General features: G+C 37.6%; 1 protein-coding gene across 10 annotated transcripts in view; it reads right to left on the minus strand.

Moving 5' to 3' along the window:
* AKAP13 (A-kinase anchoring protein 13) overlaps nucleotides 1–24,703 on the minus strand; it is a 388,825-nt gene that overhangs the window by 223,377 nt on the left and 140,745 nt on the right. For all 10 annotated transcript variants that reach the window (XR_002320358.2, XM_020964547.2, XM_020964586.2 and 7 more), the window contains exon 3: nucleotides 1,837–1,984. Coding sequence is in view for 9 of the 10 variants with exons in the window: in XM_020964547.2 (XP_020820206.1) it covers nucleotides 1,837–1,984 (148 nt within the window). In the remaining variant the exon portion in view is untranslated. The remainder of the gene's footprint in view (nucleotides 1–1,836; nucleotides 1,985–24,703) is intronic.

The following is a 24,703-nucleotide window of genomic DNA, read 5'->3' on the forward strand; positions in this document are numbered from 1 at the left end:
TAGACCTATGTGATATCTCCAATATACTAGACTGTCTCTCTGGCGGGAAAAAAAGAGACTATTTGCAAGATGGACTTCAGACAATGCAGTAAAGAATACAAAAACAAAACAAGCAAAAAATATCAGGAGTAAGACACCCACCTCAGTACTCCATAACTTCCACCTTCTTGTTCCTCCTGATACAAACTATGTAAGAAGGTCCTGAGTTTGAAGTCTGCTCTTTAACAGGTAGGTGTCATGCAGTATTACCACTGCTAAACATTTCCTAGAATGCACTCTCCTCCCTCATCATCATCTACCAGAATCTTATCTTCCTTCAAGACTCCACTCAAGCACCACTACCCTCCCTGAAGTATCCCTAGATCTATACTACCCCTTCCAATTGCGAATTTCTTATCCTCCTGAATTTTCCTTGTACTATACTTACCTATATATAGCTTGCATGTTTACAGTAAAATGTGAGCTCCTAATAGGCTGATACTATTTTGTTTCTCTTTTTGCACCCCTAGTACCTTACACAGTGCCTAAGAAGGCACTTAATAAATGTTAGGTGAATTGAATGGAAAAAAGTATTTCATGGAAACCAAGCAGAACCCCCAATTCAATCACCTCAAAATGAGGCTTTGTTCCTGTTTTCTTCTTCTGTGCTTACAAATTCAGAAAAATGTAAATCTTCATTCTAGAATTAATCCAGAGGTCAACTCAGTTTCTTCTCCTGTACTTCTTTATGAAGGGCCATGACTAATTCTGGATAAAGTACAGTAAAATATCTATCACTAACACTTAATAAATGCTTAGTAATGCTGATACTGCATTACACCTCTTTGAGAACAGAGTTCAAAGTCATGAAATGGATAGCATGGTATAGTATATATATATATATATGTCAAGGGAAAAATGGCTGTAACCAGGGTTCTAAATTACAAAGGAATTTAGGTAATCACCTTTTGAAAAGCAACCAGTAACCATTCTAAACTGCTAGCTCCATTTTTAGGTAAAGTTCCTAGACATTCACCCTAATTTTAGGTCTTACTTGCTTCCTACATTCCATGGACTCATTTTTGCCAAGAAGAATGAAAACAAAATTGCTCTGAAATTACTCCATACCTTGGCTTTGCTCTGTTCACAGATTAACAAATATAAAGTCAATTTTTCAGATATTTAAGACTACCTTATGTAGGCCACCCAATCCAACTCTTACTTTTTCCCATCAATAAGTACAAAAGCAGAAAGTGGTCTTAGCTCACACTCAAATGAATAAAGAGTTTACTCCCACCCACACTAGTAGGTAGACATCACCATCACAGGAAAGGGACAATATGAAAAAGGGGAATAGCACATCAAATTGAGCTTTTCTTCTCTTCCTCTAAAGGAAAATAATTCATCATTTAGTAAACTTTTTTGCATTATCATGGCAATCAGACAATTTTGAGCTGAAACTTCAATCATAGGAAGAAGTTCATTCCCAAGTTCCAATAATAGCTAATGCTGTTTTCTAAGCCCACCCATTATACTAATATTACTTAGATAACTTTTGGCAAAGGTCCCTATTTTATTTGTCGCTTTTGAAATCCCTTCAGATGGTAAATATTCACTCACTAGGTTAGCCTTCTAAAAGTTACAAGTGAAACAGCTATATTATCACTGAATTATTATTCCACCAGGAATTACTAAAATTTGCTATGTTTTTTAAAAAAGCAAAATCTAATAGTACTCCTTAATTCACTCTCCCTATTCCTGTATTCCAGGGGATAAAATAAAAGTGGTCCAAGTCATTTACTTTCAAATCTTGATATTGGCAAGATTTCCTTTAAAGATTCCTTTTAAAATACTCACCAGGAGCAATTGTCTCCAAGGTATCAGGATTCACTTTCCTGGTGCTTGTATAGTGGTGGAGAGTGGAGCCAGAAAACACCAAGTAAAAAACTACATCATCTTCGACTTTATCCTCTTCAGCAAGCAACACTGTGACAACACAGTCACCCTAAGGGAAAGGAAGACAGCATGAAAAATTCATTTTAGCAGGAATCTAAATAAACATTAGTCCTTTACTTCATAAAGTATCAGAGTTTAAGGAGACCAAAGATTATGTGAAGCCAGTTGCCTATTTCACAGCCTTTGCTTGCTCCTTTGAGATCCGTGTATGTGCGTGGTGAATAGGGACGAGAGTCAAAAGAAGAGGGGGATCTGAAACTTTAGAAGATAAAACCAAATAAATAAATCTGGATGTCACTTTTAGACACTTTTAGAATGAGAGTTGTTTCTACAATGAAAGATGAATTAATTTATATGTTTTTGCTCTTTTGTAGTAGCAGAGAAATAGCAAAAAAAAAGCAGGTGTTAATCAACTGGGAAACAGATAACAAATCGTAGTAATGAATATAATGAAATACTACTACACAGTAAGACATGATGAGCATGAGTTTAGAGAAGCTTGTTCAGATTTAAATTTACTGATTCAAAGTAGAATCAGGAAAACAACATGTATAATAGTTACAATGACAGAAATGGGAAGATTAAGTAATAAGTAAATTAAATGCTGTTTAATAATAATAACAAAGCCTTTTCCTGAAGAAAATAAAAGATGAGAAAATGCATCTCCCTCCCTTCTTTGCACGTAGAAAGGTGCATTTACTGTCAGGCTCAGATAATGTGTTGGTTAGATTTGCTGAACTGTTTTTTCCCCTTTTTTTATCTGTTACAGGGGCTAGCTTTTTGGGTAGGGAAGTGGAGAGGTGTATTCAGAAATAAAGGTAATATTAAAACAAAATATACGAATAAAAGCATCATTTTAAAAAAAATTACAGTGGATAGAGTACCGGCCCTGGATTCAGGAGGACCTGAGTTCAAATCTGACCTCAGACACATAACACTTACTAGCTGTGTGACCCTGGGCAAGTCACTTAACCCCATTGCCAAGCCCCCCCCCAAAAAAATTGTACTTTGGTATTTAAAAATGCTTTTCAATCAAACACAAAGTAAAGGTAACTTCTATATTTGTGACTATTTATTCTAACTCATTGTAATGCAAGATCCATTACTAAAAAGTACTTTGCTAGACTATGAGATAATTCTTAAGTGACATTCTTAACAATGCAAAAAGGTAAATATCAAAAAAGCTAAAGTTGACATTTTGTATATATAGTATTTTTTTTTAAATCAGGGAAAAGAGCTAGAATTGGAATTTAAAGTACAGTTGCATGCTTTCTTGATTTAGGAACCAAATGTTCTGTTCCATCAACAGGTCAGGTTTTGAAATAGTTACCTTTCATCTTCCTCCTTCTCCCTCTTTGCTATAATTCTGTTTCTCTTATTTTCCATCTGCTCTTCAAATAATTCATGTTTTCAAAGTTCAGCTTTGATATAAGACCACCTTCATTTAAACTTTTAAAAAGACTACTACTTAATTTAAACTGTCTTCATTTCTAGATAGAATACTCAGAAAGTGGCCTACTCTATTATAATTAATTTCAATAATCATATTATAAACAATCTCTATCTTCCTCAAATAGAAGTATGAAAACCAGATACCTTATTCCCATGTGTACCAGAAAGAACTTTGGTTCTTCTCTCAGACTGAGCATTTGTTAACTGAGGAACTCCTAAAGAAGTGTTTGTTGATTTGACTGACTTTGGGCCAGTCACTTCACATCTCTCTAGACTTCATTTTCCTCATGGAATCCTGACTACAGGAGCTCTCTGGATCCTTCCAGATCTCACCGCTCTGAAATTCTAATGCTATGCCATTTGCCCATAACTTGCAAACAGGAAAAAAGTCAGCTGCAAATGAATTACTCCCTTCTACCCTGGTAATGCCATTTAATTTACAGGTTTAACAGATCAAATGACAACTCAACTGATTAATCAGATGGTCACATAAGTTCCACACCTTAACTATCTTTCCTTACAAAGTAAGCCCAGAGGAACATTTCTATTTGGTGAGATGCAGTAAAAGTAAAAAAGGCTTTCCTACAGCTCAGGATAATGTAAAACCGGTTATTCCACCTGCCATTTCCAAGGTTTCTTTCTGCTCTTCTCTTCTCCTCTCCACTCCTCCCCTCCCCTCCCCTCCCTTCTGTCTGTCTGTCTGTCTCTCTCTCTCTCTCTCTCTCTGTCTCTCTCTCTCTCTCTCTCTCTCTCTCTCTCTCTCTCACTATAGGACATACAGGTGGAAAATACTACAATCCTCCAAAACCTCACAATTTTAAAGGGGAAAAGGAGGGAAGGAAGGTACTTCTGAAACGTTATTTACAATGACTCTAATTCATGTTGCAAAAAAATAAGTTGCAAAAACATTTCAAACAAATTGAACTGTGTTTACCTTTGAAAATAAAAGTTCATAAATGACATCACCTATTTGATAGAATGGGTTTAATCATTCCTTTCATCTCAAGTTGGAAGGCAGCTAATAGCTATTTGGTAAAACAACAAAGAAAAAAAGCACTACTTGGGTACAGCAACAAGAAATTAACCTCAGGCTGTGATATATACATGTACAGGCACTTAGTATTCTCAAAATGCACTAGCAAGTAACATTTTGCTTTGGTGAAACTGCTTATTTCTTCAAGTTCTATGCCTTCTGTTAAGATGCAGTTCTAGCATAAAATAGAAATCACACAGAAAAGGTGACAATGTTCAAAAGCATTCGGTGTCTTCTTGAACTGAATGTATGGAATCTGTATGGATTGAAACATGATTTTGGAACTTAACATCTCAGTCACCATTTTATTCTATGGCAGAAGTGACTGTAAAAGTACTCTATATTCACAATAGTACTGGGGAACTCTTGATTGAACAAGTTCACTCCTCAAAGTGTTAAACTGGAACTGTCAGATTCTTGCCTGTAGACAGGATTCTACTAAATCTGTGAGGCTTTGAGCATCCACCTGAAGGGCCACAATAAAGGTGGATTCCAAAGAGGTCATGTTTACTTGTCCATGGTCACAGCCAGCCAGGATTCAAAACCAGGTTTTTGGGTTTTTTGTTTTTTGTTTTTTTAATTGCAAATTTGGCATTTGTTTAAAAAAATTTTTTTAAAGAGAAGCCATCAACTTTATAGTTTACAAAGATGTTGTACTTGCCTCAAAATAATGCTCCGCAGAAGCGAAAGAATTAGCTCTGTGTTACATATAAGGAAACAGAAGCTCAGACAAGTAAACGACTTGCCCACTGTCATACAAATTCTATCCAAACCTGGCCTCCAACCCAGGGCTCCTGACTGCAGCACTGCTGAGCTTTCCACTGTATCCTGATCCCTTTGAAGCTTACACACTGAATATGTGATGTGTCCCCCATTTCTTTGCAGAGGAGGGGGATGGGAAGGACTCTGGTTGTGGAACACTGCCTATAATGTCAGTCTTCAAGTGTTCTCGATGCTCTTCAAAGACAGAAGAGAGGATCACAGGATGTACAGTTGGCAGAGTTCCCTAAGTTCCACCTTCAATTTAGTAACCCTGCAGATGCCATATAATACAGGGAACTGTGGCAAGAGATGTGTGCTTGGCACCCCTCCCTGGTACTTGGGATGCTTTCCCCCACAAAAACAATGTTATTAAAGGTGGCTGGATTGCACGATACCTTTTCTTTTTCAGTTCATCTACATGATGGTTTAAAGAAGCTTCTCTGGATGGGTATGGAAACTTAGCCTTCCCTTAAGTGTTGTTTCTATAAGGAAATGTTCTAAGTTCCAAAGAACCCAACTTAAACGGTGAATTCCCAAATTTCATTTGTAAACAGAGCGGCTTGTACTTCAGTCTTTTAAGGTGTCAGTAAGATACATATCTCTAAAACAAACACACACACACACCCCAAATTAGGAAATGTTTTAAGTTCCATATACTCCTGCAACCTTCTTACTAGAATCATGGAATATCTATGGAATTACTGCTTCAAATAACAAGCTTTCATTGCTCACATTTAATTTCTTGATGGAACTCACGTTAGAACTCAAGTCTCAGGAACAGTTTAAGACACACTAGCCAAATCTTTGTATCTACCACCTCACAAAAAATGCTTTCTTATACTTAAAGTTGTTCTGAAAAGAAAAAAGAAAACATCAAACTGAACACATACTGTAGAACCTGTAACAAAAAAACACCTGTATTTTCTACAGAATTGCCCATTAGGTATTTCCTGATTTCAGAGGATGATATGATAGAATGGCTTTCCTGAGAGAGGAGGAAGAGATCACTTTTCAATGTTTTCTGTGTCTGAACACTCTCCTTCCTTATCTCTACTTTCTGTCCTCCTTCAAATACCAGCTAAACTCCTAAACAGCTATTACCCACTTTCTACATGCTACAGCTGCCTTCCCCTATCCCTCTTAACTCTAGTATCTTCCATCTGTTGATCTTCATTTATTCCTGTATACAACCAGTTTGTACATAGTTTGCATGTTGTTGTCCCTATTAGGCTTTGATCTCCTTGAGAACAGATTATATTTTGCCTTTGTTTCTATCCCCAGTGCTTAGCACAGTGCCTGGCACATAATAGGCCCTTGTTAAATGTTTACTGACTGAACGGAAAGAGCACTGGATCTGAAGCTGAACAAATGGATTCAAATCCTAGCATTACCACTTACTAGCTCTATGACCCTGGGCAAGTCACTTCCTTTTTTTAGGACTCAGTTTCCTCATATATGCAACATAGGATTAAATTAGATGATCTATTTCTAGGGTCCCTTTCAGCATAATTTCTTAATTTTGGTTAGATATGAAAACTTATGCCAATTTTCAGAACTGCCTTCAAGAGAAATTCCTATAAGTGGCCAGCATCAACATCTCTCTTACCCACAAGGCAAAGTAGAACAAATCATAAATACTTTTCATAGATTTGGTTTTTCTTTCCTTAATGCAAGACAAATCACAATATGCCTGAATTATTAAACAAAAGAGATCACAGCAACCACATTCAGTTCCAAAAGCTATGAGAATTAAAATGTTTCTCTTGAATTAGGTCTCATTTTAAAATCACTGGTACTAGGCAACAAAAATTCTTACTCTGCATTTTAATGACATGACACCTATCTCATTGCAACAATGCCAGGATACATAAACTTTTAGGAGATGGCCATAAAAAGATTTAGCAAATGGGGTGCAAAAATAGACTCGAATGCTTTGAGTTTTTGTAATGTTTTGCTTTACTTATTTTAAATCATTTATCTTTGAGAGATACTGGGTTAAAGGTTTCTCCTATTTTATGAAAGAACAGGCCCATGGAATGGATGAGTCAGTATGTTGGTTAACTTAACAGGTCTATCATGTTTCTAACTACAACAACAGAATGGTTTGTTAACTAGGTCAATTTTCAGGACATTTTGCACTAGAATTTTGTCTAAGTCTACCCTATAAAGTGACTACAACCAAAACTCAAGTCTTCCAAAGATCTAAGCATAAAGGGCAGAAAAAGTTAACCTTACAAAGTCCTATTTTAATTTCTCTTCATTCAGAAATATGACCTTCTGCCTTGGAGTCCAGCATTGAAACACCCATGAGTGAATTCTTGTTCTACCTGAAAAAAACCCTCTACAATCAATTTATATAGTGATCAAACATCCAACTGATTAAAATTTGCAAATTTCTTGGAGAGCCATAAACAGTTTATCCTTCAACTCACATAAATTTAGTATAAGGATTCCTAGGATTAAGAAAATAAAACAATAACTACATGCCTCCCCCTTTCATAAAATTAGCACAGCAGGTTTTCACAATCCTTTCCACTAATAAAATTCCTCATTAAAATGGTGGCAAAATTATTCCTCAACGTACATACGGAGAAATCAAAGAACAGAGGATAAGCTTGTCCAACAATATGCGATTAACTCTTATGGCACTTATATGCCTTTCCATGAACTCAAACAAGTGGTAATAATTAAACTATTAGGTCTCCAGATTGATTCACTGCTCTCATTTTAAATACTAGACACTATCTCAATATGGCAATCTGCTTCATTTTCTTCTTTAAATCCACTGAAATGTCTCATTTACCTGCCCGTTTCTGAAATAACTAAGAAACTGGAGACAGCTGTGGCAGTTTCACAGCCTAAAATGCAAGGTGACCTTTGTCACACTCAGCAATGGCTCAGATTTGAATACAGGCCAGCAAGGGATGAACACAGGATCATAGGCTTTATAGCTGGAGGGGCTCTAGAAATCACCAAGTCCAACCCCTCAATTCACAGATAAGGAAACAGGTCAGAGGGAGGGGTCACAGGATCAAAGATTTAGAGCTGGACAATACCCCAGGAATCTTCTAATCCAACCTCTTTACATTATCAATAAAGTAAAGCCAAAAACATTGAGTAACTTGTCCAAGGTCATACAGCTAGTAAGTAAGTAGACTCGAATTAGGTCTTCTGATCATAAATAAAATGTTCTTTGTGATATAACATACTGCTATTCTCAAGGGTTTTACTTTAAAGCTATATGAATACCATGAACAAATTTCTAAAAACAATCATCTAAATTCACACCCTCACTATCCACTCACTCTTAAAACTTCATTCCCCACTATTCTACTGAAAAGCCTCTGTCAATAGTAGACTCCTTCTCACTAAATCCAATGGCCTTTTCTTCCCCATCCCTGATATCTGACACTTTAAGACATGTCCTCTTCTCCCTAAGATTCCTTGACACTCCCCTCCCATGGTCTGTCCCTACATCTTTCAGATTCCTCTTACCTCTCTGGCTAGTTTATTCCCCATCCCAGGTCCCAAGATTCTTTGTCAGGCTCTCTTTTCTCCCACTCCTCACCTGCATCCCTCAGCTTTATAATTTCTATACAGCTACCCACTAGATTTGTATCTCCAATTCCATTCTGCTAGGTGAAATTAGTCTCTCCTTTCTCAAATTTCATAGCACTTTTCCTAATTCTCTTTGCATTTATCTTAGTTTCCCCAGTAACAAAATTAGCTATATATATCCTCTCCTTTGACTATTATAAATTCCTTGAAAACAGAGCCGTCTATATGTTCAAAACCTAATACAATGCCTTGAACACAGAAGATGCTTAATAATCACTTGTAAATAAATGGACTAACAATCATTTCAGAGCTTACAATGTATACTATCTACACTGTTCAAGAGACTGAGCATACAAAGCAATTTAAGTCAAGGTCCTTACCCTTAAAATAATTCAAACAAATCCAACAAGCATCTATGGCCTATAAACACTGAGGGGAAAAAAAACAGGAGAGAACACTTATCATTAAGGGGTCAAGAAATTAGCTGGAAAGACAAGACGTACATACAGGACATCCCAAAAGTCTTAGGATATTTTAAGTTAAAGCTTAAATTTAACTTTTGAGACACCTAATGTTTTTAGAAATGAATACTAAGCACAGACAAAAAATGCAGTCAAAGTTCGCCAAAAGGAACGATCACTGATGGTTAGGGATTGTAGAAGGTACAGGGACTCAAACTGAGTTGTGAAGAAGCAGTTAAGAAACTTAACAAGAATGGTATGAATAAGTAAAATAAGGCTAGTTTAATGCACAATAGAGAGACCAATTTTGCGGTATTTGGGGGACACGGGGAATATTGCAGAAGAGATTATTTAGAGAAGAAAAAATCAGATAGGTAAGGCAGGAGACAGACAACTACTGAAGATCTTGAATGTTGTATTTTATCCTGTTGGCAAATGAGGAGTCACTGGAGGTTTTTCAAAGGGGCATAATGTATGAAAAGCTATGTTTTAAGGATTATTATATGGAGGAGGCAAGGGAAGAGACTTTTTTTCTGGGGAGAAAATGGAATTCTGTTTCATACATGTTGAGTTTCAAGGGATGGCAAGACATTCAGAAGGTGATAATTCAGTGATGAAGTTAAGGAAAGAAATCAGAAAAGGATACAAAAATGTGCGGAGTAATATCCAAATGTAGTTAAAATGTGAAATCATAAACAAAAGTAAGATTTCCAAAGGGGGCAAAAAGGTTAAAAGACAAGGGCTGATGCCTACACTCATAAGGCAGACAAACCAGTAAAATAGGCAAAGACAAATGAGCCAGATGAAAAAAGAGAATAAGGATGCCCAGTGCCATGAAAGTCAAGAAATAAGAAAGTAAGATTTAGCAAGGGAAAGACAGGTCAACAATGCTGAATGCCATGGAAAGGTCAGGAAGAATACTTTAAAAATAACCCTTTAGTGAACCTGTGGCAAGGTACACCAAGTCAGACCAATGAAGCAGATGCATTAAGCTAGCTTAGAAGGAAACAACAGCAAGAATTATCTAGTCTCTTTTTTTTTTTTTTTACTGGGGGAGTCCTGCATTCTCTATACTAGGCATGCACATAAGCAGGTGCTTATATGTCTGAGTATGACCTCCCTTCCCCCTTAGCAATGAAACCACCAAACACCAAGTACTGCCAAAGTGGAATGAAGAGCAGTGGTCTACTTCTCATCTGCCCTTCCAAAAAGACATGATCAAAATAATTATACCCCTAACTTTTCACAATTTGGTATAAATACACAAAAGGATAGACTCAATTAGCATAAAGTCTGAGTTAAATTTTTCTTAAAAGATTTGCTGTTTTCTTACACTGGCTTATAGAATATTGCTTAAAGATGATCTTTTAATGGACATACAAAAATGACAATAAATCTACCAGTTATTAGTAAATGAATGGAGTGTAGGAGATTCAGGAAAGACTTGTACCCCTGGTGTGAGAACTTCCAGGCCCTCTTCAGGGCTGTTTTCCATCTTTGGTGTCTATCTGATTCACCCAACCCTCACCTGTGGCTCCAAGAAGCTGTAACACACACAGTGGCCACACCCCAGTAAACCATTCTGGCAGGCAGACTAAACCAGATTGAGTGTAACCAAGGGGTCTCAAACCTGTCACTGAGTTAAGGGTGATGTTTACCCAAAGCACGTGAAGACTTTTCTGGGCAGAATGGGTGGATGAGAACAATTTAATCCAATAGCCATGAAGACAGCTGAAGTAGGTACTGTGGAGCACTTAGAGTTTGGTTAGATATTGAAGACACTCAGATCATCTACTGCATTCTGAGTCATGCCACTGGACTCCAATGACTGGGGAAGGGAGAGTGACGCTGACAACTTACCTCACTTAAATCCAATTTATCCACAAGTCAAAATTACATGTAAATAAATCCTCTAAAAGTCTGAAAAGATTCTACTAATTCTTTTTAGCAATATTAGTTTCCTTAGGTTATTTTTCATCAAATGTACACTGACAAAGTTAAACCCAAATCATCCAAATCAAAAATTCTAAATTAACAATACTGAGATGGATCCTTTCCTTTCCACTTTTTCTATTACCCTAATTTAAATCCTTATCATGTTTAAACTACTGCCAATACTGTCACCCTGGTCTCCCAATCTCCAGTCTATCTCTTCTTCCTGCGGCCTATCATTCACACTGCTACGAAATTACTTTTCTGAAAATACCAGTTTCATCATAAAATGGAGGCAATGTAGAGCAACAGAAACAGCACTGGCTTTGGAGTCTTGCCTATTCCAAGTGTAACCTTGAGAAAATCACTCAGTTTCCCTGGGTCTAAATTTCCTCATCTGTAAAATGAGAGCATTGGACCAGCTGCCTTTGAGGCCTATGATCCTACGTTCACATCATTCCTTTGTTTTCAATAATAAACATCAACAGAAAAAAAACCTCAATTCCTTAGCTTGTCAGTAGAGGCCTTCCACAATCCTGCCCCAATCTTCTCCCTTCCTCAACCCTCAATCACCCAAAGAACCTCCTATTCTGGTCATGCTCTATTCAAAATCCACCAAAAAAGACCCTGTCCTTACGGAATGCCTTCTATCTTCACCTCTCTCCTCTTCCTCCTTCAAGGATGGAATCAAATTACATTTCCTCTATGAAACCATCCAGGTGAAATGATCTCCCTTTCCTCTAAATTTAGCCCTTTCTATTTTAATGACTGGTGTCATTAGTTACATTTTCACACCATAATTCCCCAAGTGGACTGTAAGATTTTTATAAAGAGGGTCTGGATTGTATGCTTTTTCGTACCTTGAAAAAATATCCTTGTTAATATTACTTACGAAAGGCAGCATAACAATGTAGCATGAGAGCCATCTTTGGCTCTCTATAATATCTGTATTCAAAAATCTGCCTGTGACACATACTAGCTGTGTGGTCATGGACAAGTCACTTAATATCTCCCAGCCATTCTTATCTGACAAAAGAGAGATTATAATACTTGTGAATGAGATGGTGCAACATGTGCTTTGCAAATCTTAAGGTGTTATACAAAAAATTTCAACTATTAGTATTATCTCCCCCTGCCTTTTTTGGACAAGAACTGTGCTTTCATTGGTATAGACTTTTCCCAGTGAGGGATTTAACCAAGGCACATCTGTAGCTCTTCATTAACTCATAACACTGGGCACTGGGAAATTAACTGTGTTGCCCAGAGCCTGCAGGTATAGGTTCACTCCAAGGCCAGCTCTCTGTATGCCATGCAACACTGTCAGTAAGTTAAAAAGCATTTATTAAGTGCATACTATGTGTCGGGGCACTAAGTATTGCTAAATATTGGGTATACAAAAAAAAGGCAAAAGACAGTACCTGCTCTCAAGGGGCTCCCAGTCTAACTGGGGAAACAGCATGCAGACAACTATGGCACAGACAAGACAAACTGAAGATAATCAATAGAGGGAAGATATTAACTTAAAGGGGATAGATAGCCTCTCATCATTATTATCACCATATCAAAATACTTTTTTTCTGCTCACTCCTATTCCTGCTTTTCTTTATTTTCTTTTTCACATGTGTGGACAATGCTGATCCACTTCAAATTGTTTGGTATAATAAAATACAATGATGTCATGAAAAATATACTTCATTTGCATAAGACCCAGGTTCAAATCCTAATCTCTTAACTATGTGACTTGAACAAGTCACACATTTCTTTGGGCCTCACTTTGTTTTTTCCACTTCAAAAGTAAAGCAGCTGGATTATATTATCTCTAAGGTCCCTTCGCTTCTAAATTCTGTAATCCTATGATTGGATTCTTAATCTGAGGTCAGTAGAGTGGGTTCATGAAGCTAGATGAGAAAAAGAAATACATATTTATTGCAATGAAATTGGTTTAATTAGTAATCTTATGGATTTAATGTTATACCCTTTAAAACATTACTCTGAGAAGGGGTCAATCAATAAGTTTCAGATGACTGACAAAGGGAGCCACAACATAAAACAGATTAAGAACCCAAAATCTAGCCCAAACCAGGAAAGAGTACACAATGAGCGTTCAAGAATTGTGATACTTCATTAAAGTCATTAAAGCATTTTTTTTAAGTGAGGCAATTGGGGTTAAGTGACTTGCCCAGAGTCACACAGCTAGAAGCATTATGTGTCTGAAGCCGCATTTGATTTCAGGTCCTCCTGACTTCAGGGCCAGTGCTCTATCCACTGCACCTCCTAGCTGCCCTTAAAGCAATTATTTAATATGTATCCAACACTATACCTAAAGGAACATAGCCCTCATTCTTAAAGTGGTTAAAGCATAACCTTCAGATAGCCATCTGTGAAGATAAATAAGAAAAAGATAAGGAAAGCTAATATGGACACACCCAAAGCCAATATTTTTTAATAAAATCAAAGGGCTGTATTCTTTCAGGGGCACAGTTAGTGTTATTTCCTCATGGGCAGGCAAACAATCTTGTTACTTTAGGGCAGGGCTCCCCAACCAGCAAACCAAGCTCTGCTGGGAGAAGGGGGAGCCTCACCTGAGTGTTCTCCAAAGCAGCTGCCCCAGAGACCACACCCACCCCACTTCCAGCAGCATCTAGGGATTTCCCCAAGGGGAGGCCGCAACAGTTTCCTCTTTTTTTGTCTCAGCCCCTTTCAGTGATGTTCACTTGACAATCATTAAGACTTCGGTAGAAATTGGGAAGGACCAGTCTCTTAATCCTGCAAATCTACTAATCCCTTATACCAGAAACTTCAGGTCTCAAAGTAGAAGGGCTTCCTTAATAATCATATTTTCGACAGGACCAAATTATTGTTGTTTAGTGCTGGACATTACGATCAATCCCTTAACTAGTATCATACTACACCTAGACTAGTCTAGGTGTTTAAGACCTTATACCTAAATATCTTAAACTGCCTCTTATCTGGCCTCCCAACCGCTGATCCCCCTCTCTTCAATTCACTATGCACCAGAAAACAGAATAATAAAGAACACTGGTTTATGAGTCAGAAAACCAGAGTTCTCCTACCAGCTTTGCCATTTGCCAGCCTTGCCCTTAGAAAAGTTATAACACTTTGCAATCTTCAGTTTCCATATATAGATATATATATAGATATATATATCTATATATATATATATATATATAAAAAATTGGATTGTGAGGATCAAATAACATGAAAAGGTGATCTGAAACTGAAGTCACTTTACTAACATATCCATTTTCTGAAAAGAATACTTTCAACATGTTATTTCCTGGCTCAAAATCCCACTACCACCTTCAGGATAAAGTCTACACTTTTTAGACTGGCTTTAAGATCCTTGTTATATTTTTTCTCTACAAAAAGTTACAGAGAGAGAGAGACAAATACTAAATGATTAGGAATTATAAAAGTGGTTTAGTATATCTCAAATTAAGACTATATTTTATAGTTGGTGTTGACAAATTTTCAGTCTAAAATTTAAAATTACATTAAAATTTTTAACCCACACTAATTTGAGGCAATGAAAATTTTTAAGCATCTTAGCCCTAAAAACATTCAATTTGTAATACCTAAGACAATCGTTTACTTGACAAAAGGAATACAGCCTCTCTATTATATCTATACTGTCTTCCATTTTCCTATTTTGCAAGGAACTCATTCCAAGTCCTCTTTCAGACTGATTGTCTTATTACCAGCAGAGGGAGCTCAAAACATTCTGTTTGCATTTTTGTCAAGAGTTTTTTTTTTTTTTTAAAGAGCATTTCTCTCTAATAAGGAATCATTTGCAGGAGATTTTAGAACTGGGGTTGAGATCAAATTTGAAAAGCCTGGTAACCATACAAAACAAAGGGTACATTTCCCCCAAAACACAGGTGCTTTCTGTACTTGAGAAATAAACAAAATCCATGATAGAAAGCTTTTCTTCCATCTAAATGTACAACCCAGCCTCAAGGCATTGCTTGTAAAAAGAAAAAGGCTGCTAAATTTGTCGGCATGTGTTGGCTTTACTATTAGCTGCAAAACAGCCTCTCCCACTCAGATATTTCACAACTATCTCAAGATACTATAACTACTTCAGTCTATTTAAAGAGATATTCTCTCTTTTCCATCCAGAAAACCAGATATTCACCAGCAAGCCCATGAGTTAACACATTCTATAGGAATGGCTATCCAGCTACCAGAACTCTGCAGGACTCAGGCTCACATAGGATATATATCAGTCAAGCATTTATTAAGTACCAATTATGTGCCATACCCTAGAAAGAATACAAAGAAAAGAAGCTCTCAAGATGTGTTGCTGAAATGTCATTAATGTTTGTGTCACAGCTAAGGTATCAGGTTTGGCCTAGGAGAAAGCCCAGAACATGAGGACACGGCATATGATCGTTGGTGATTCCTTTTCTCCTCACTTTCCCATCTCAGCACTTATCTGTCTGGTCAGCTATCAGGCAGGTGACCTACCTGGCTGGCTAGCCGTTAAAGTTCAGCCCTAGACTCAATGGCACACAGCCCTTCCCCATTCTATCAGAAGGGAAGGCAAAATCATAGCTCTCAAGAGACCAGTAAGAGCATTTTATCACCTAATCACCCTCCCCTGCCAAGGACAATAAGTAATCTCTTGGGGTTAAGATAAGCAACATTCCTATCCCCCATCACCCACTCCTACATAGATTCAAAGTCCCTAGTTAAAGGGTAAGGTAAGGACCCAGATGTCTTTCCTGTCAATGGAAGGTATTTCTTCATGAGGTGTTTTGTCTTGCTTTGGGGAGACAGGAAAGAGAGGAGGGAATGTTGACCAAACTTAAAACCCAATCCCTACCATGTCTAGAGATGCGTAAGTTAATTCCCCATTCCATTACCCTCATATACAGTGGGAGTTAGGGGAAGGGAGTGTGGGGGAAGAGAAGAGATGAAATAAAACAATAAGCCAACTGGGAGACCAGGAGTCAGAAAAAATCCAAAAGAAATTATTAGTAAGTTTAAAATGTGGAAATTTTGTTGCCTTTTGAATGAAAGCTGTGTACACATGCTCCATTTGTCAGCTCAAACAGACCATGATTATGGTTAGCAAGCATAATGGCAGTGTTAGAAATATACCTACAGAATGGTATAAGAAAATAATAAATCTTGGAAAGAATTCAGGTCAGACTTCCTAAAAAGATGGTCAAGACCAGCTACACACCCACACACACTCTCTCTCTCTCTCTCTCTCTCTCTTAAAAGGGTACCTGATAAAAGCAATGATAAAAAAAAAGAACAATAAGAAATCTTTTGGCCCAGGATTGGATAACATGATAGCCAGAAGTATGTAGGTCCTCTGAGTAGGGATGGGGAAGACAGGGCTAGCTTTGCTAAAGCTAGCCCAATCTGCAATATATGTGGCCTGAAGCCAGTGGAATCTCAGCACTAGCCCATGAGAGCCATAACAAGGCACAAAGTCAGTTTCCAAATACTTACTGCACAAGAAAACCAATATGGCTCCACCTGGGGCAGAGATCAGAGGGCCACTCAGGAGATCTTCTTCCAGGAGTCCTGGAACTAGCTTAATGTCCAATTTTCAGTAATACAGCAAGGAATCAAAGAAACTAGGATGAGACGTAAGGCACTCCTGGGTCCCCCCCACCCAGGCAGCCCAAAACTAGGGCAAAAAGTCAACTCCAAATACGCCAAGAGGTGAGGGCAAAAATGGGCCACAGCCAACATTCATGTTGGCTAGGAGATGGAGGCAGAAGCAAGGGGCTATTAGAGAAGGTAGGGCCTAGTCCCAGCCATACCATCCAAAACTAAAGCTAGGTAGCAACAGTAAAATCCAGACAAATAGGAGGAAAGGACCAGCCATGGCATACAGAAGTGGGGGTGAGAACAGAGCCTGGCTCAAGTACAAAGTCCCAATCCATCCATTAAAGTTGGAGATGTAAGTGAACTCAAAAGAAAATTGAATACTGAAGACATGTGATAGGTTAAGAGAAGCCCTAGAGGTAAACTTAGAAGAAATGTGTCACTTCACAATAAGTACAAATAAAGCCAGCAGGAAGAAAAGAAATGATTGGACACAAAAGAGAAAGTAAAAAAGGGGGGGGGGCACTTCCAGAGTGGATGAAACAGGTGAAATTAGAAATTGAAAAATAAAATTTGTTGTTGTTTGCTTGTGTCCAATTCTTTATGACCTCATTTAGGATTTTCTTGGCAAGGACACTGGAGTAGTTTGCCATTTCCTTCTCCAGATCATTTTATGGACAAGGGAACTGAGGCAAACATGATTAAGTGACTTGCCCAAGCGTCACAGAGCTAATGTCTGAGGTCAGATTTCAACTCAGGAAGATGAGTCTTACTGACTCCAGGCCCTGCTTTCTATCCACCGCCCAAAAAACAAAATTAGAACTCTTGGGGGTGAAATGGAAGGAGAATTAATAGCATAAAATAAAGTAGAAAACATGACCCAAAGAGTGCACACCTTGAAACAGATTAAGCAAACAGAAATTGCTAATTCAATGAGACAAGAAATTTTAGGATACATACAACAGGCTGAAAAATTAAAATGTGTAACATGACTAAAAAATTAAACATGTGTAGTATCTACTATGTAAAACACAAACCTGGAAAAGTGGTTGAACAGAGAAAATTTAAGTCAAAGGACTCCTGGATAACACTAACCACAGAGCTGAAGACAAAGTGAAAACAGAAAGATTCCGCCAGTCACCTTCTGAAAAAAGCCTCATACTGAATGTAATGTCACTGCCAAAATCAAGAGCTTATAAGTCAAAGAAAAAGTACTGCAAGTAGCCAGAAAGAGGCAATTCAAGTACCAAGAAATTACAGTAAGGATCACACCAGACTATAATGTGACTCAATATAAGGGACTAAAAATCTAGGAATGCAATATTTCAAAAAGCAAGAATAATTTATCCTAAGAACACACACACACACACACACACACACACACACACACACACACACACACACACACACACACACTCCTATGCAGAGGTGGAGGGGATTAAAAGAATTAAAGCAACAGAGGACTTTCAAGCATTTCTAGAAAAGACCAGAGCTGGTTGGAATCTTTGAAATGCAAACGAAGAAAAGAGAAAAAGCCTAGAAAGGTAACTGTTTGAGGAAAGAAAAAAGGACAAAAAGGAGACTTGCCAATAAGATTCAAATGGGGAAATAAAATGACAAGTTTAGCACCCAGAAGAAGTCTTAATGATTTTAAGGGAAATAGGAGACAAAAAGGCTATACTAGGGAACATATGAGGTAGGAGGAGAAAGAAGTCTCAGAATTAAGGGTTCACCACAAGAGGGTGGGTGACGAGCAGACATCCCATATATCTCACTCAATTGAATCTGGAAAAGGAGAGGTGAAAACAGAGTTCAGCGTAGAAACATATTAAATGTAAAAGGAGTGGGGGGTCGGAATTGGGAAAGGAAAAGGAGTCTCAGAAAAAGGGTAAAGTTTCAAAGGAAACAGTCACAAGCAACACAAACTTCTAACTTTGGAGGGCTAGTCAGAAAGCAAGGATTAAATGAAGAGAAAGTATAAGAAAAAATGACTGATACCTGGGCTGGATAAAGAGAGGAAAAGCAGAAGAATAGGACCAGACATTTCAATTATGGATTACTGAACCCATTCTTTTTCTTTCTGCACCCTTTTTTTCTTTGTAAAGAAAGGAACAGAGAGGCGGAGCCAAGCTGGCCCCATGAAAGCAGTGACTTGCTTGAGCTCTCCCCCAAAACCCTCCAAATAGCTGTAAAAAAATGGCTCTAAACAAATTCTAAAGCAGCAGAACCCACAAAAAGACAAATTTCCAGCCTAAGACAGCCTAGAAAGTTGATCGGAAAGGCATATTCCACACGGCTGGGAGCTGAGCACAGTGTGGCGTGGGCACGCAGGCCCCAGCGAATCTAGAGCAGGCCTCAGAGGACTGAACCACGGGCAGTTGTGGAGGCTTCCTGATTCCTCAATCCACGAACGCCAAAGACAACTTAGAAGGTCAGTGGGAAAAGTCTGTTTTTGCGGTGAGAGATGAGCTAGGTCAGAGCCAGTTGCAGAACGCAGAGCACCAGTGCCATGGCGGTGGCTGGCTGTGTCCTGAGCTTCCAGCCCACAGACTGAGGGGGAGTCAAGTGGCTGATCAGAGGGTGACTGCAGGGATCTCTTTGCTGGTGCCGAGGCATGAATCTCTTGCTTTGCCCGTGCTTGTATCTGGGTTACAGTTCTGGGTGGCAGTCGTGGGGTGAGGATGAGCGCTGGTGTGGTGGAGCTTGCAGTGGCGGTGGAGAGAAAACCCTCCTCACAGTTCCAAGAGAGAAAAGACTGCTTGTGGCCAGTTACTCAAAGACCAGAGCTCAGGCCAGGAAAAGAGTTAAACACCTCGACTCTTATCATACCACCTTGGAAGAACTGAAAATTTACAGGTCCCTACAAGTATCTCTGAAAACAGCTATACAAACCCCTGAAGCTTGGGACAGGACATTCTCCACATTGGAAGCAGACTTTTACCTTAACAAAGAGTTTAAAACTCAAGTAATTGGCTGGGATCATGAGCAAGCAGTGCAAAAAGAGTCAGACTATATTATCTTACTTTGGTGACAAAGAAGATCAAAACATACAACCAGCAGAAGACAACAAAGTCAAAGCTCCCATATCCAAAGCCTCCCAAGAAAAATATGAATCAGTCTCAGGCCTTGGAAGAGCTCAAAAGGGATTTTGAGAGGCAAGTAAGAGAAGCAGAGGAAAAACTGGGAAGAGAAATAAAAGTGACGCAAGAAAATCATGAAAAACAAGTCAACAGATTGCTGAAGGTCTTGAGACCCCCAAAAATACTGAAGAAAATAACACCTTAAAAAATAGCCTAACCAAATGGCAAAACAGGTCCAAAAAGCCAATGAGGAGAAGAATGCCCTAAAAAGAAAAATTGACCAAATGGAAAAGGAAGTCCAAAAGATTACTGAAGAAAATACTTCCTTAAAAATTAGAATAGAGCAATTGGAAGATAGTGACTTTATGAGAAATCATGACACAGCAGAACAAATCCAAAAGAATGAAAAATTAGAAAACAATGTGAAATATCTCACTGGAAAAACAACTGACCTGGAAAATAGATCCAGGAGAGAGAATTTAAAAATTATTGGACTATCTGAAAGCCATAATCAAAAAAAGAGCCTAGACATCATCTTTCGAGAAATTATCAAGGAAAACTGCCCTGATATTTTAGAACCAGAGGGCAAAATAGAAATTGAAAGAATCCACCAATCTCCCCCTGAAAGAGATCCCCAAAGGAAAACTCCTAGGAATATTGTAGCCAAATTCCAGAGTTCCCAGGTCAAGGAGAAAATATTGCAAGCAGCCAGAAAGAAACAATTCAAGTATTGTGGAAACACAATCAGGATAACACAAGATTTAGCAGCTTCTACATTAAAGGACTGCACGGCATGGAATATAATATTCCGGAGGGCAAAGGAGACAGAATTATAACCAAGAATCACCTACCCAGCAAAACTGAGTATAATCCTTCAGAGGAAAAAATGGTCATTCAGTGAAATAGAGGATTTTCAAGAATTCTTGATGAAAAGACCAGAGCTGAATAGAAAATTTAACTTTCAGATACAAGACTCAAGTGGAACATGAAAAGGTAAACAGGAAAGAGAAATCATAAGAGACTTATTAAGGCTGAACTGTTTACATTCCTGCATGGAAAGATGATATTTATAACTCATGAGACCTTTGTCAGTATTAGGGTAGTGGGAGGGGAAAAAATTATATATATGTATGTATAGATAGATAGATAGATAGATAGATAGGTAGATAGATAGATAGAGGGCACAGGGTGAGTTGAAGATGAAGGGGTGATATCTGGAGAATAAAATAAAGGGGTGAGAGGATTACACTAGGAGAAGGAGAAAGGGAGAGGTAGAATGGGGTACATTATCTTGCACAAAACAGACAAGAAAAGGCTCTTACAGTGGAGGGGAAACAGGGGAAGGTGAGAGGAAATGAGGGAATCTTATTGTCATAGGATTTGGCTTAAGGAGGGAATAAAATACACACTCAATTGGGTATGGAAATCTGTCTTAACCTACAGGAAAATAGGGGAGGAAAGGGACAAGAGAGCAGGGGGATGATAGAGAGAAGGGCAGATTGGGAAAGGGGTAATCAGAAGGAAGTACTTCTGAGGAGGGACAGGGTCAAAAGAAACAATAGAATAAATGGGGGGGGGAGCAGGATAGGATTAAGGGAAGAGTTAGTTTTTCACAACATGTCCACTATGGAAGTGTTTTGCATAGCTGCATATGTATGGCCTGTATTGACTTGCTTGCCTTTTCAATGAGGGTGGGTGCGGTGGGAGGAAGGGAGAAAATTTGGAACCCAAAGTTTTAAAAACACATGTTTAAAAAAAATGTGTTTCCACATGCAGCTGGGAAATAAGAAATATAGGAAATGAGGTACAGAAATCTATCCTGCACTACAAGAAAATAGAAGGGGAAGGGGATAAGACATGGGGAGGGGGGAGAGACAGAAGGGAGGGAAGACTAGGGGAAGGGGTATTCAGAATGCATGCCATCTTGGGGTGGGGGAGGGGCAAGATGGGGTGAAAATATGGAATTCAAAATCTTTGTGGAAGTAAATGTTGAAAACCAAAAATAAATAAATTTATGTTAAAAAAAAAAAGAAAGGAACAGAGAACAAAAAAAGTAGTATTAAGAGAATGTGATGGAGGGGAAAACACAATTATCATAACCATAAATGAGAATAGGATAAATTCATACATAAAATAGAAGATAACAACAAAATCCAACAATATGTCGTTTATAGGAAACACTTTAAACAAAGATTCACACAGGGTTAGAATAAAGGGTCAGAAAAGAATTTATTATGCCTCCAAGAATTTGAAAAAGCAGGAACGATAATCATGATCTTAGAAAAGATCTTAGTAAAAGAAAAAATCGTTAAAAGAGATACACAGTGAAACTAATATATGATTAAAAGCAACATAAATAATAAAATACATATCCATGACATAAATGCATCAAATGGCATAGAATCGAAATACTTAAAAGGAAAAGTTCATCAAATTAGAGGAAGAAATAAAAAGAAAAGTTATAATTGTAGGGGATATAAATGTGCTTCTTTTCAGACCCAAACAAATCTAACGAAAAAGATAAACAAGGACCTGAATGGAATTTTAGAAAAATCAGATTTGCTAGTTCTTTGTTAATTACTGATTGGGAACAAAAATGAATATACAGATTTCTCAGATTTATACAGCACCTTTACAAACATTGTCCATGTACTATATCATTAAAAGATCAAATACAGAAAATGAGGGAGGAATTTCAGTGATGTAAAGTTAATAAAATCTAATTTTTTAAAAAAAGAAAGTACTCGAAACAGACAGAGATGAGGTTTCGGTGTATACTTTAAGCTTTTGTACTCTCATTTCTAATCCCTAGGTAATATCTTTTGAGATATTTTTCACAGTCCTACTTTAGTATTCATTTTTACACTGAAATAATAAAGTATTAAAATACATATTGTTTAATTGGAGGGTTTTATCAAGTTCCTCAAAGAATTTCTCTATATCCTGCTCCTTTGCAAAAGATGGTGGCACATAAGCTCTGATCACCTTCATAGTAGTCATTTTCCAAATGTTCATCATAAGCACTGCACTACAAGATAACCAAGTATTCCCATTAAATGATGTTTCTTGTCCCCTCTGGGGACATGATAATATCAACTCTGCCAACTCCTGTATTTGCCTAAGGAGAACCTGTGCACAAGCACTCCTTTTATACTGAACTTTTTTTCTTTATATACAGAGAGAATGCCAGAATTTATATGATTTAGTTCCTCTTGTAGTAGCTCAATTAGTGGTAGCAGGTGTAATCACTGAGAAAGGATCACACAGACTATCAACAATTCATATTTACAGATGATCTTAAAACTCATTCTTAACACTTTTTGGCTTTTTTTTTTAAACCACTTTGCAATTATCATTGCAGAAGTGGAAAAGTGCAACATGGGACTGAGGTCTAGTTTATATATTCTTTTATATCATAAGCTCTTGCCTAAAAATTCATCATCTACTGTCCAACCACTTCTGATGAAATTGGCTATACTCAAGCTACACTGGTCCTCAGAAAGCAGGGTCTGTCACTAGGACTGTACTCAGAAATCTGTACAACATAGTAAAACCCACCAGAGATTACCTATACAGGCTTTGAGAACACAGAGTTACCAATACACCATAATAATGCATTGAAGAGTTAGCTGTTCCAAAAATTTGTTGGAAAAAGTAGAAAATGGAGAAATAAAATTAAATTTGTTAGTGTTATAAGTTGTTTCATGTTGTTCAAGCACCAAAGTTAAAATTTATATCTATACAACTATAAAGCAAACATAAGAATAATATCACATCACAGTTTATTATTGAAACATTTCATGAATGATACATTCCATATAAGTGAATTTTCCGACCGAAGGCAGCCTGGCATAAGGGAAATAACATGATGGAAATAACATAATGGATCAACCAAGACACCTGGGTTCAAGTCCTAGCTCATTCATTTACTTAGCTATATGACTACTCTGAACCTCAGTTTTCTTTTCTCTGAAATGGAAACAATACTTGCAACATGTACCTGAGAGTTGTCACAAAATCAAAGATACATATTTTGTACATCTTAAACTCCTGCATGAATGCAAGCTATTAGAAACAAGGCACCAAAACTTTAAAATTATTTATCTTCTTTCTGATCATTATCTAAAATGTATTATATATAACTTACCTCCTAAATAAAAGTACCAAGTACAAGGTATAATATAAGTTTTTCTTGGGAGCTCAGGATAGTCATTATTATCATAAATTATCTACATGTGTTATAATAAACATAAGGATGTCCCGAGAGATTGTGGGGCTATGTGACCCACACTAATAAATTGATTCTATTGCTTCTGCTTTTCAAGTTCCCTCACTATTAGCTATCACAGGGCTTATTTAGCATTTAGCAGCCTCACTCCATTTAACACAGGTACTGGACAGAACATTGGATTTTGGAGTCTACAGATCAGCTTTCTAATTCTGGTTCTTATACTTTTGATCCTATGTGACCTTCTGCAGTATCAGAGTGTAGTAAAAAGTGCAATGGATTTGGAATCCGAAAACCTGAAATCCTATCTAACATTGGGTACTAACTACCTATCTGGCAGTCACCTTATTTCACCTCTCAGGGCCTCACAAACAATCTCTGTTTCTAAGTGCACAGTGCCTAGTACAGAATAAGTGCTTTTAAAAGGCTTTATCTGTCCACCCATCTGTAAAAATCCTGATTTTAGACTGAAATGTTGGACCAAGTTTTTGCCAGTTCTTCTGGCAGTAGTTACTAGCTTCTGGTTTACTTTCTTTTCTACTATACCTCAAGGAAAAACAAGATAACCAAATTTTTAAATAATTAGTCTTAATTTTATGCATAATTCTAAGTCACACTCTTAATCTGAGTACAGCAGAATACTCCAGTAAAATAAGATACATAAGCTTTATGGCAA

This window comes from Phascolarctos cinereus, unplaced genomic scaffold, assembly GCF_003287225.1.
Source record: "Phascolarctos cinereus isolate Bilbo 61053 unplaced genomic scaffold, phaCin_HiC Scaffold_3;HRSCAF=262, whole genome shotgun sequence".
Taxonomy (NCBI): Eukaryota; Metazoa; Chordata; class Mammalia; order Diprotodontia; family Phascolarctidae; genus Phascolarctos; species Phascolarctos cinereus.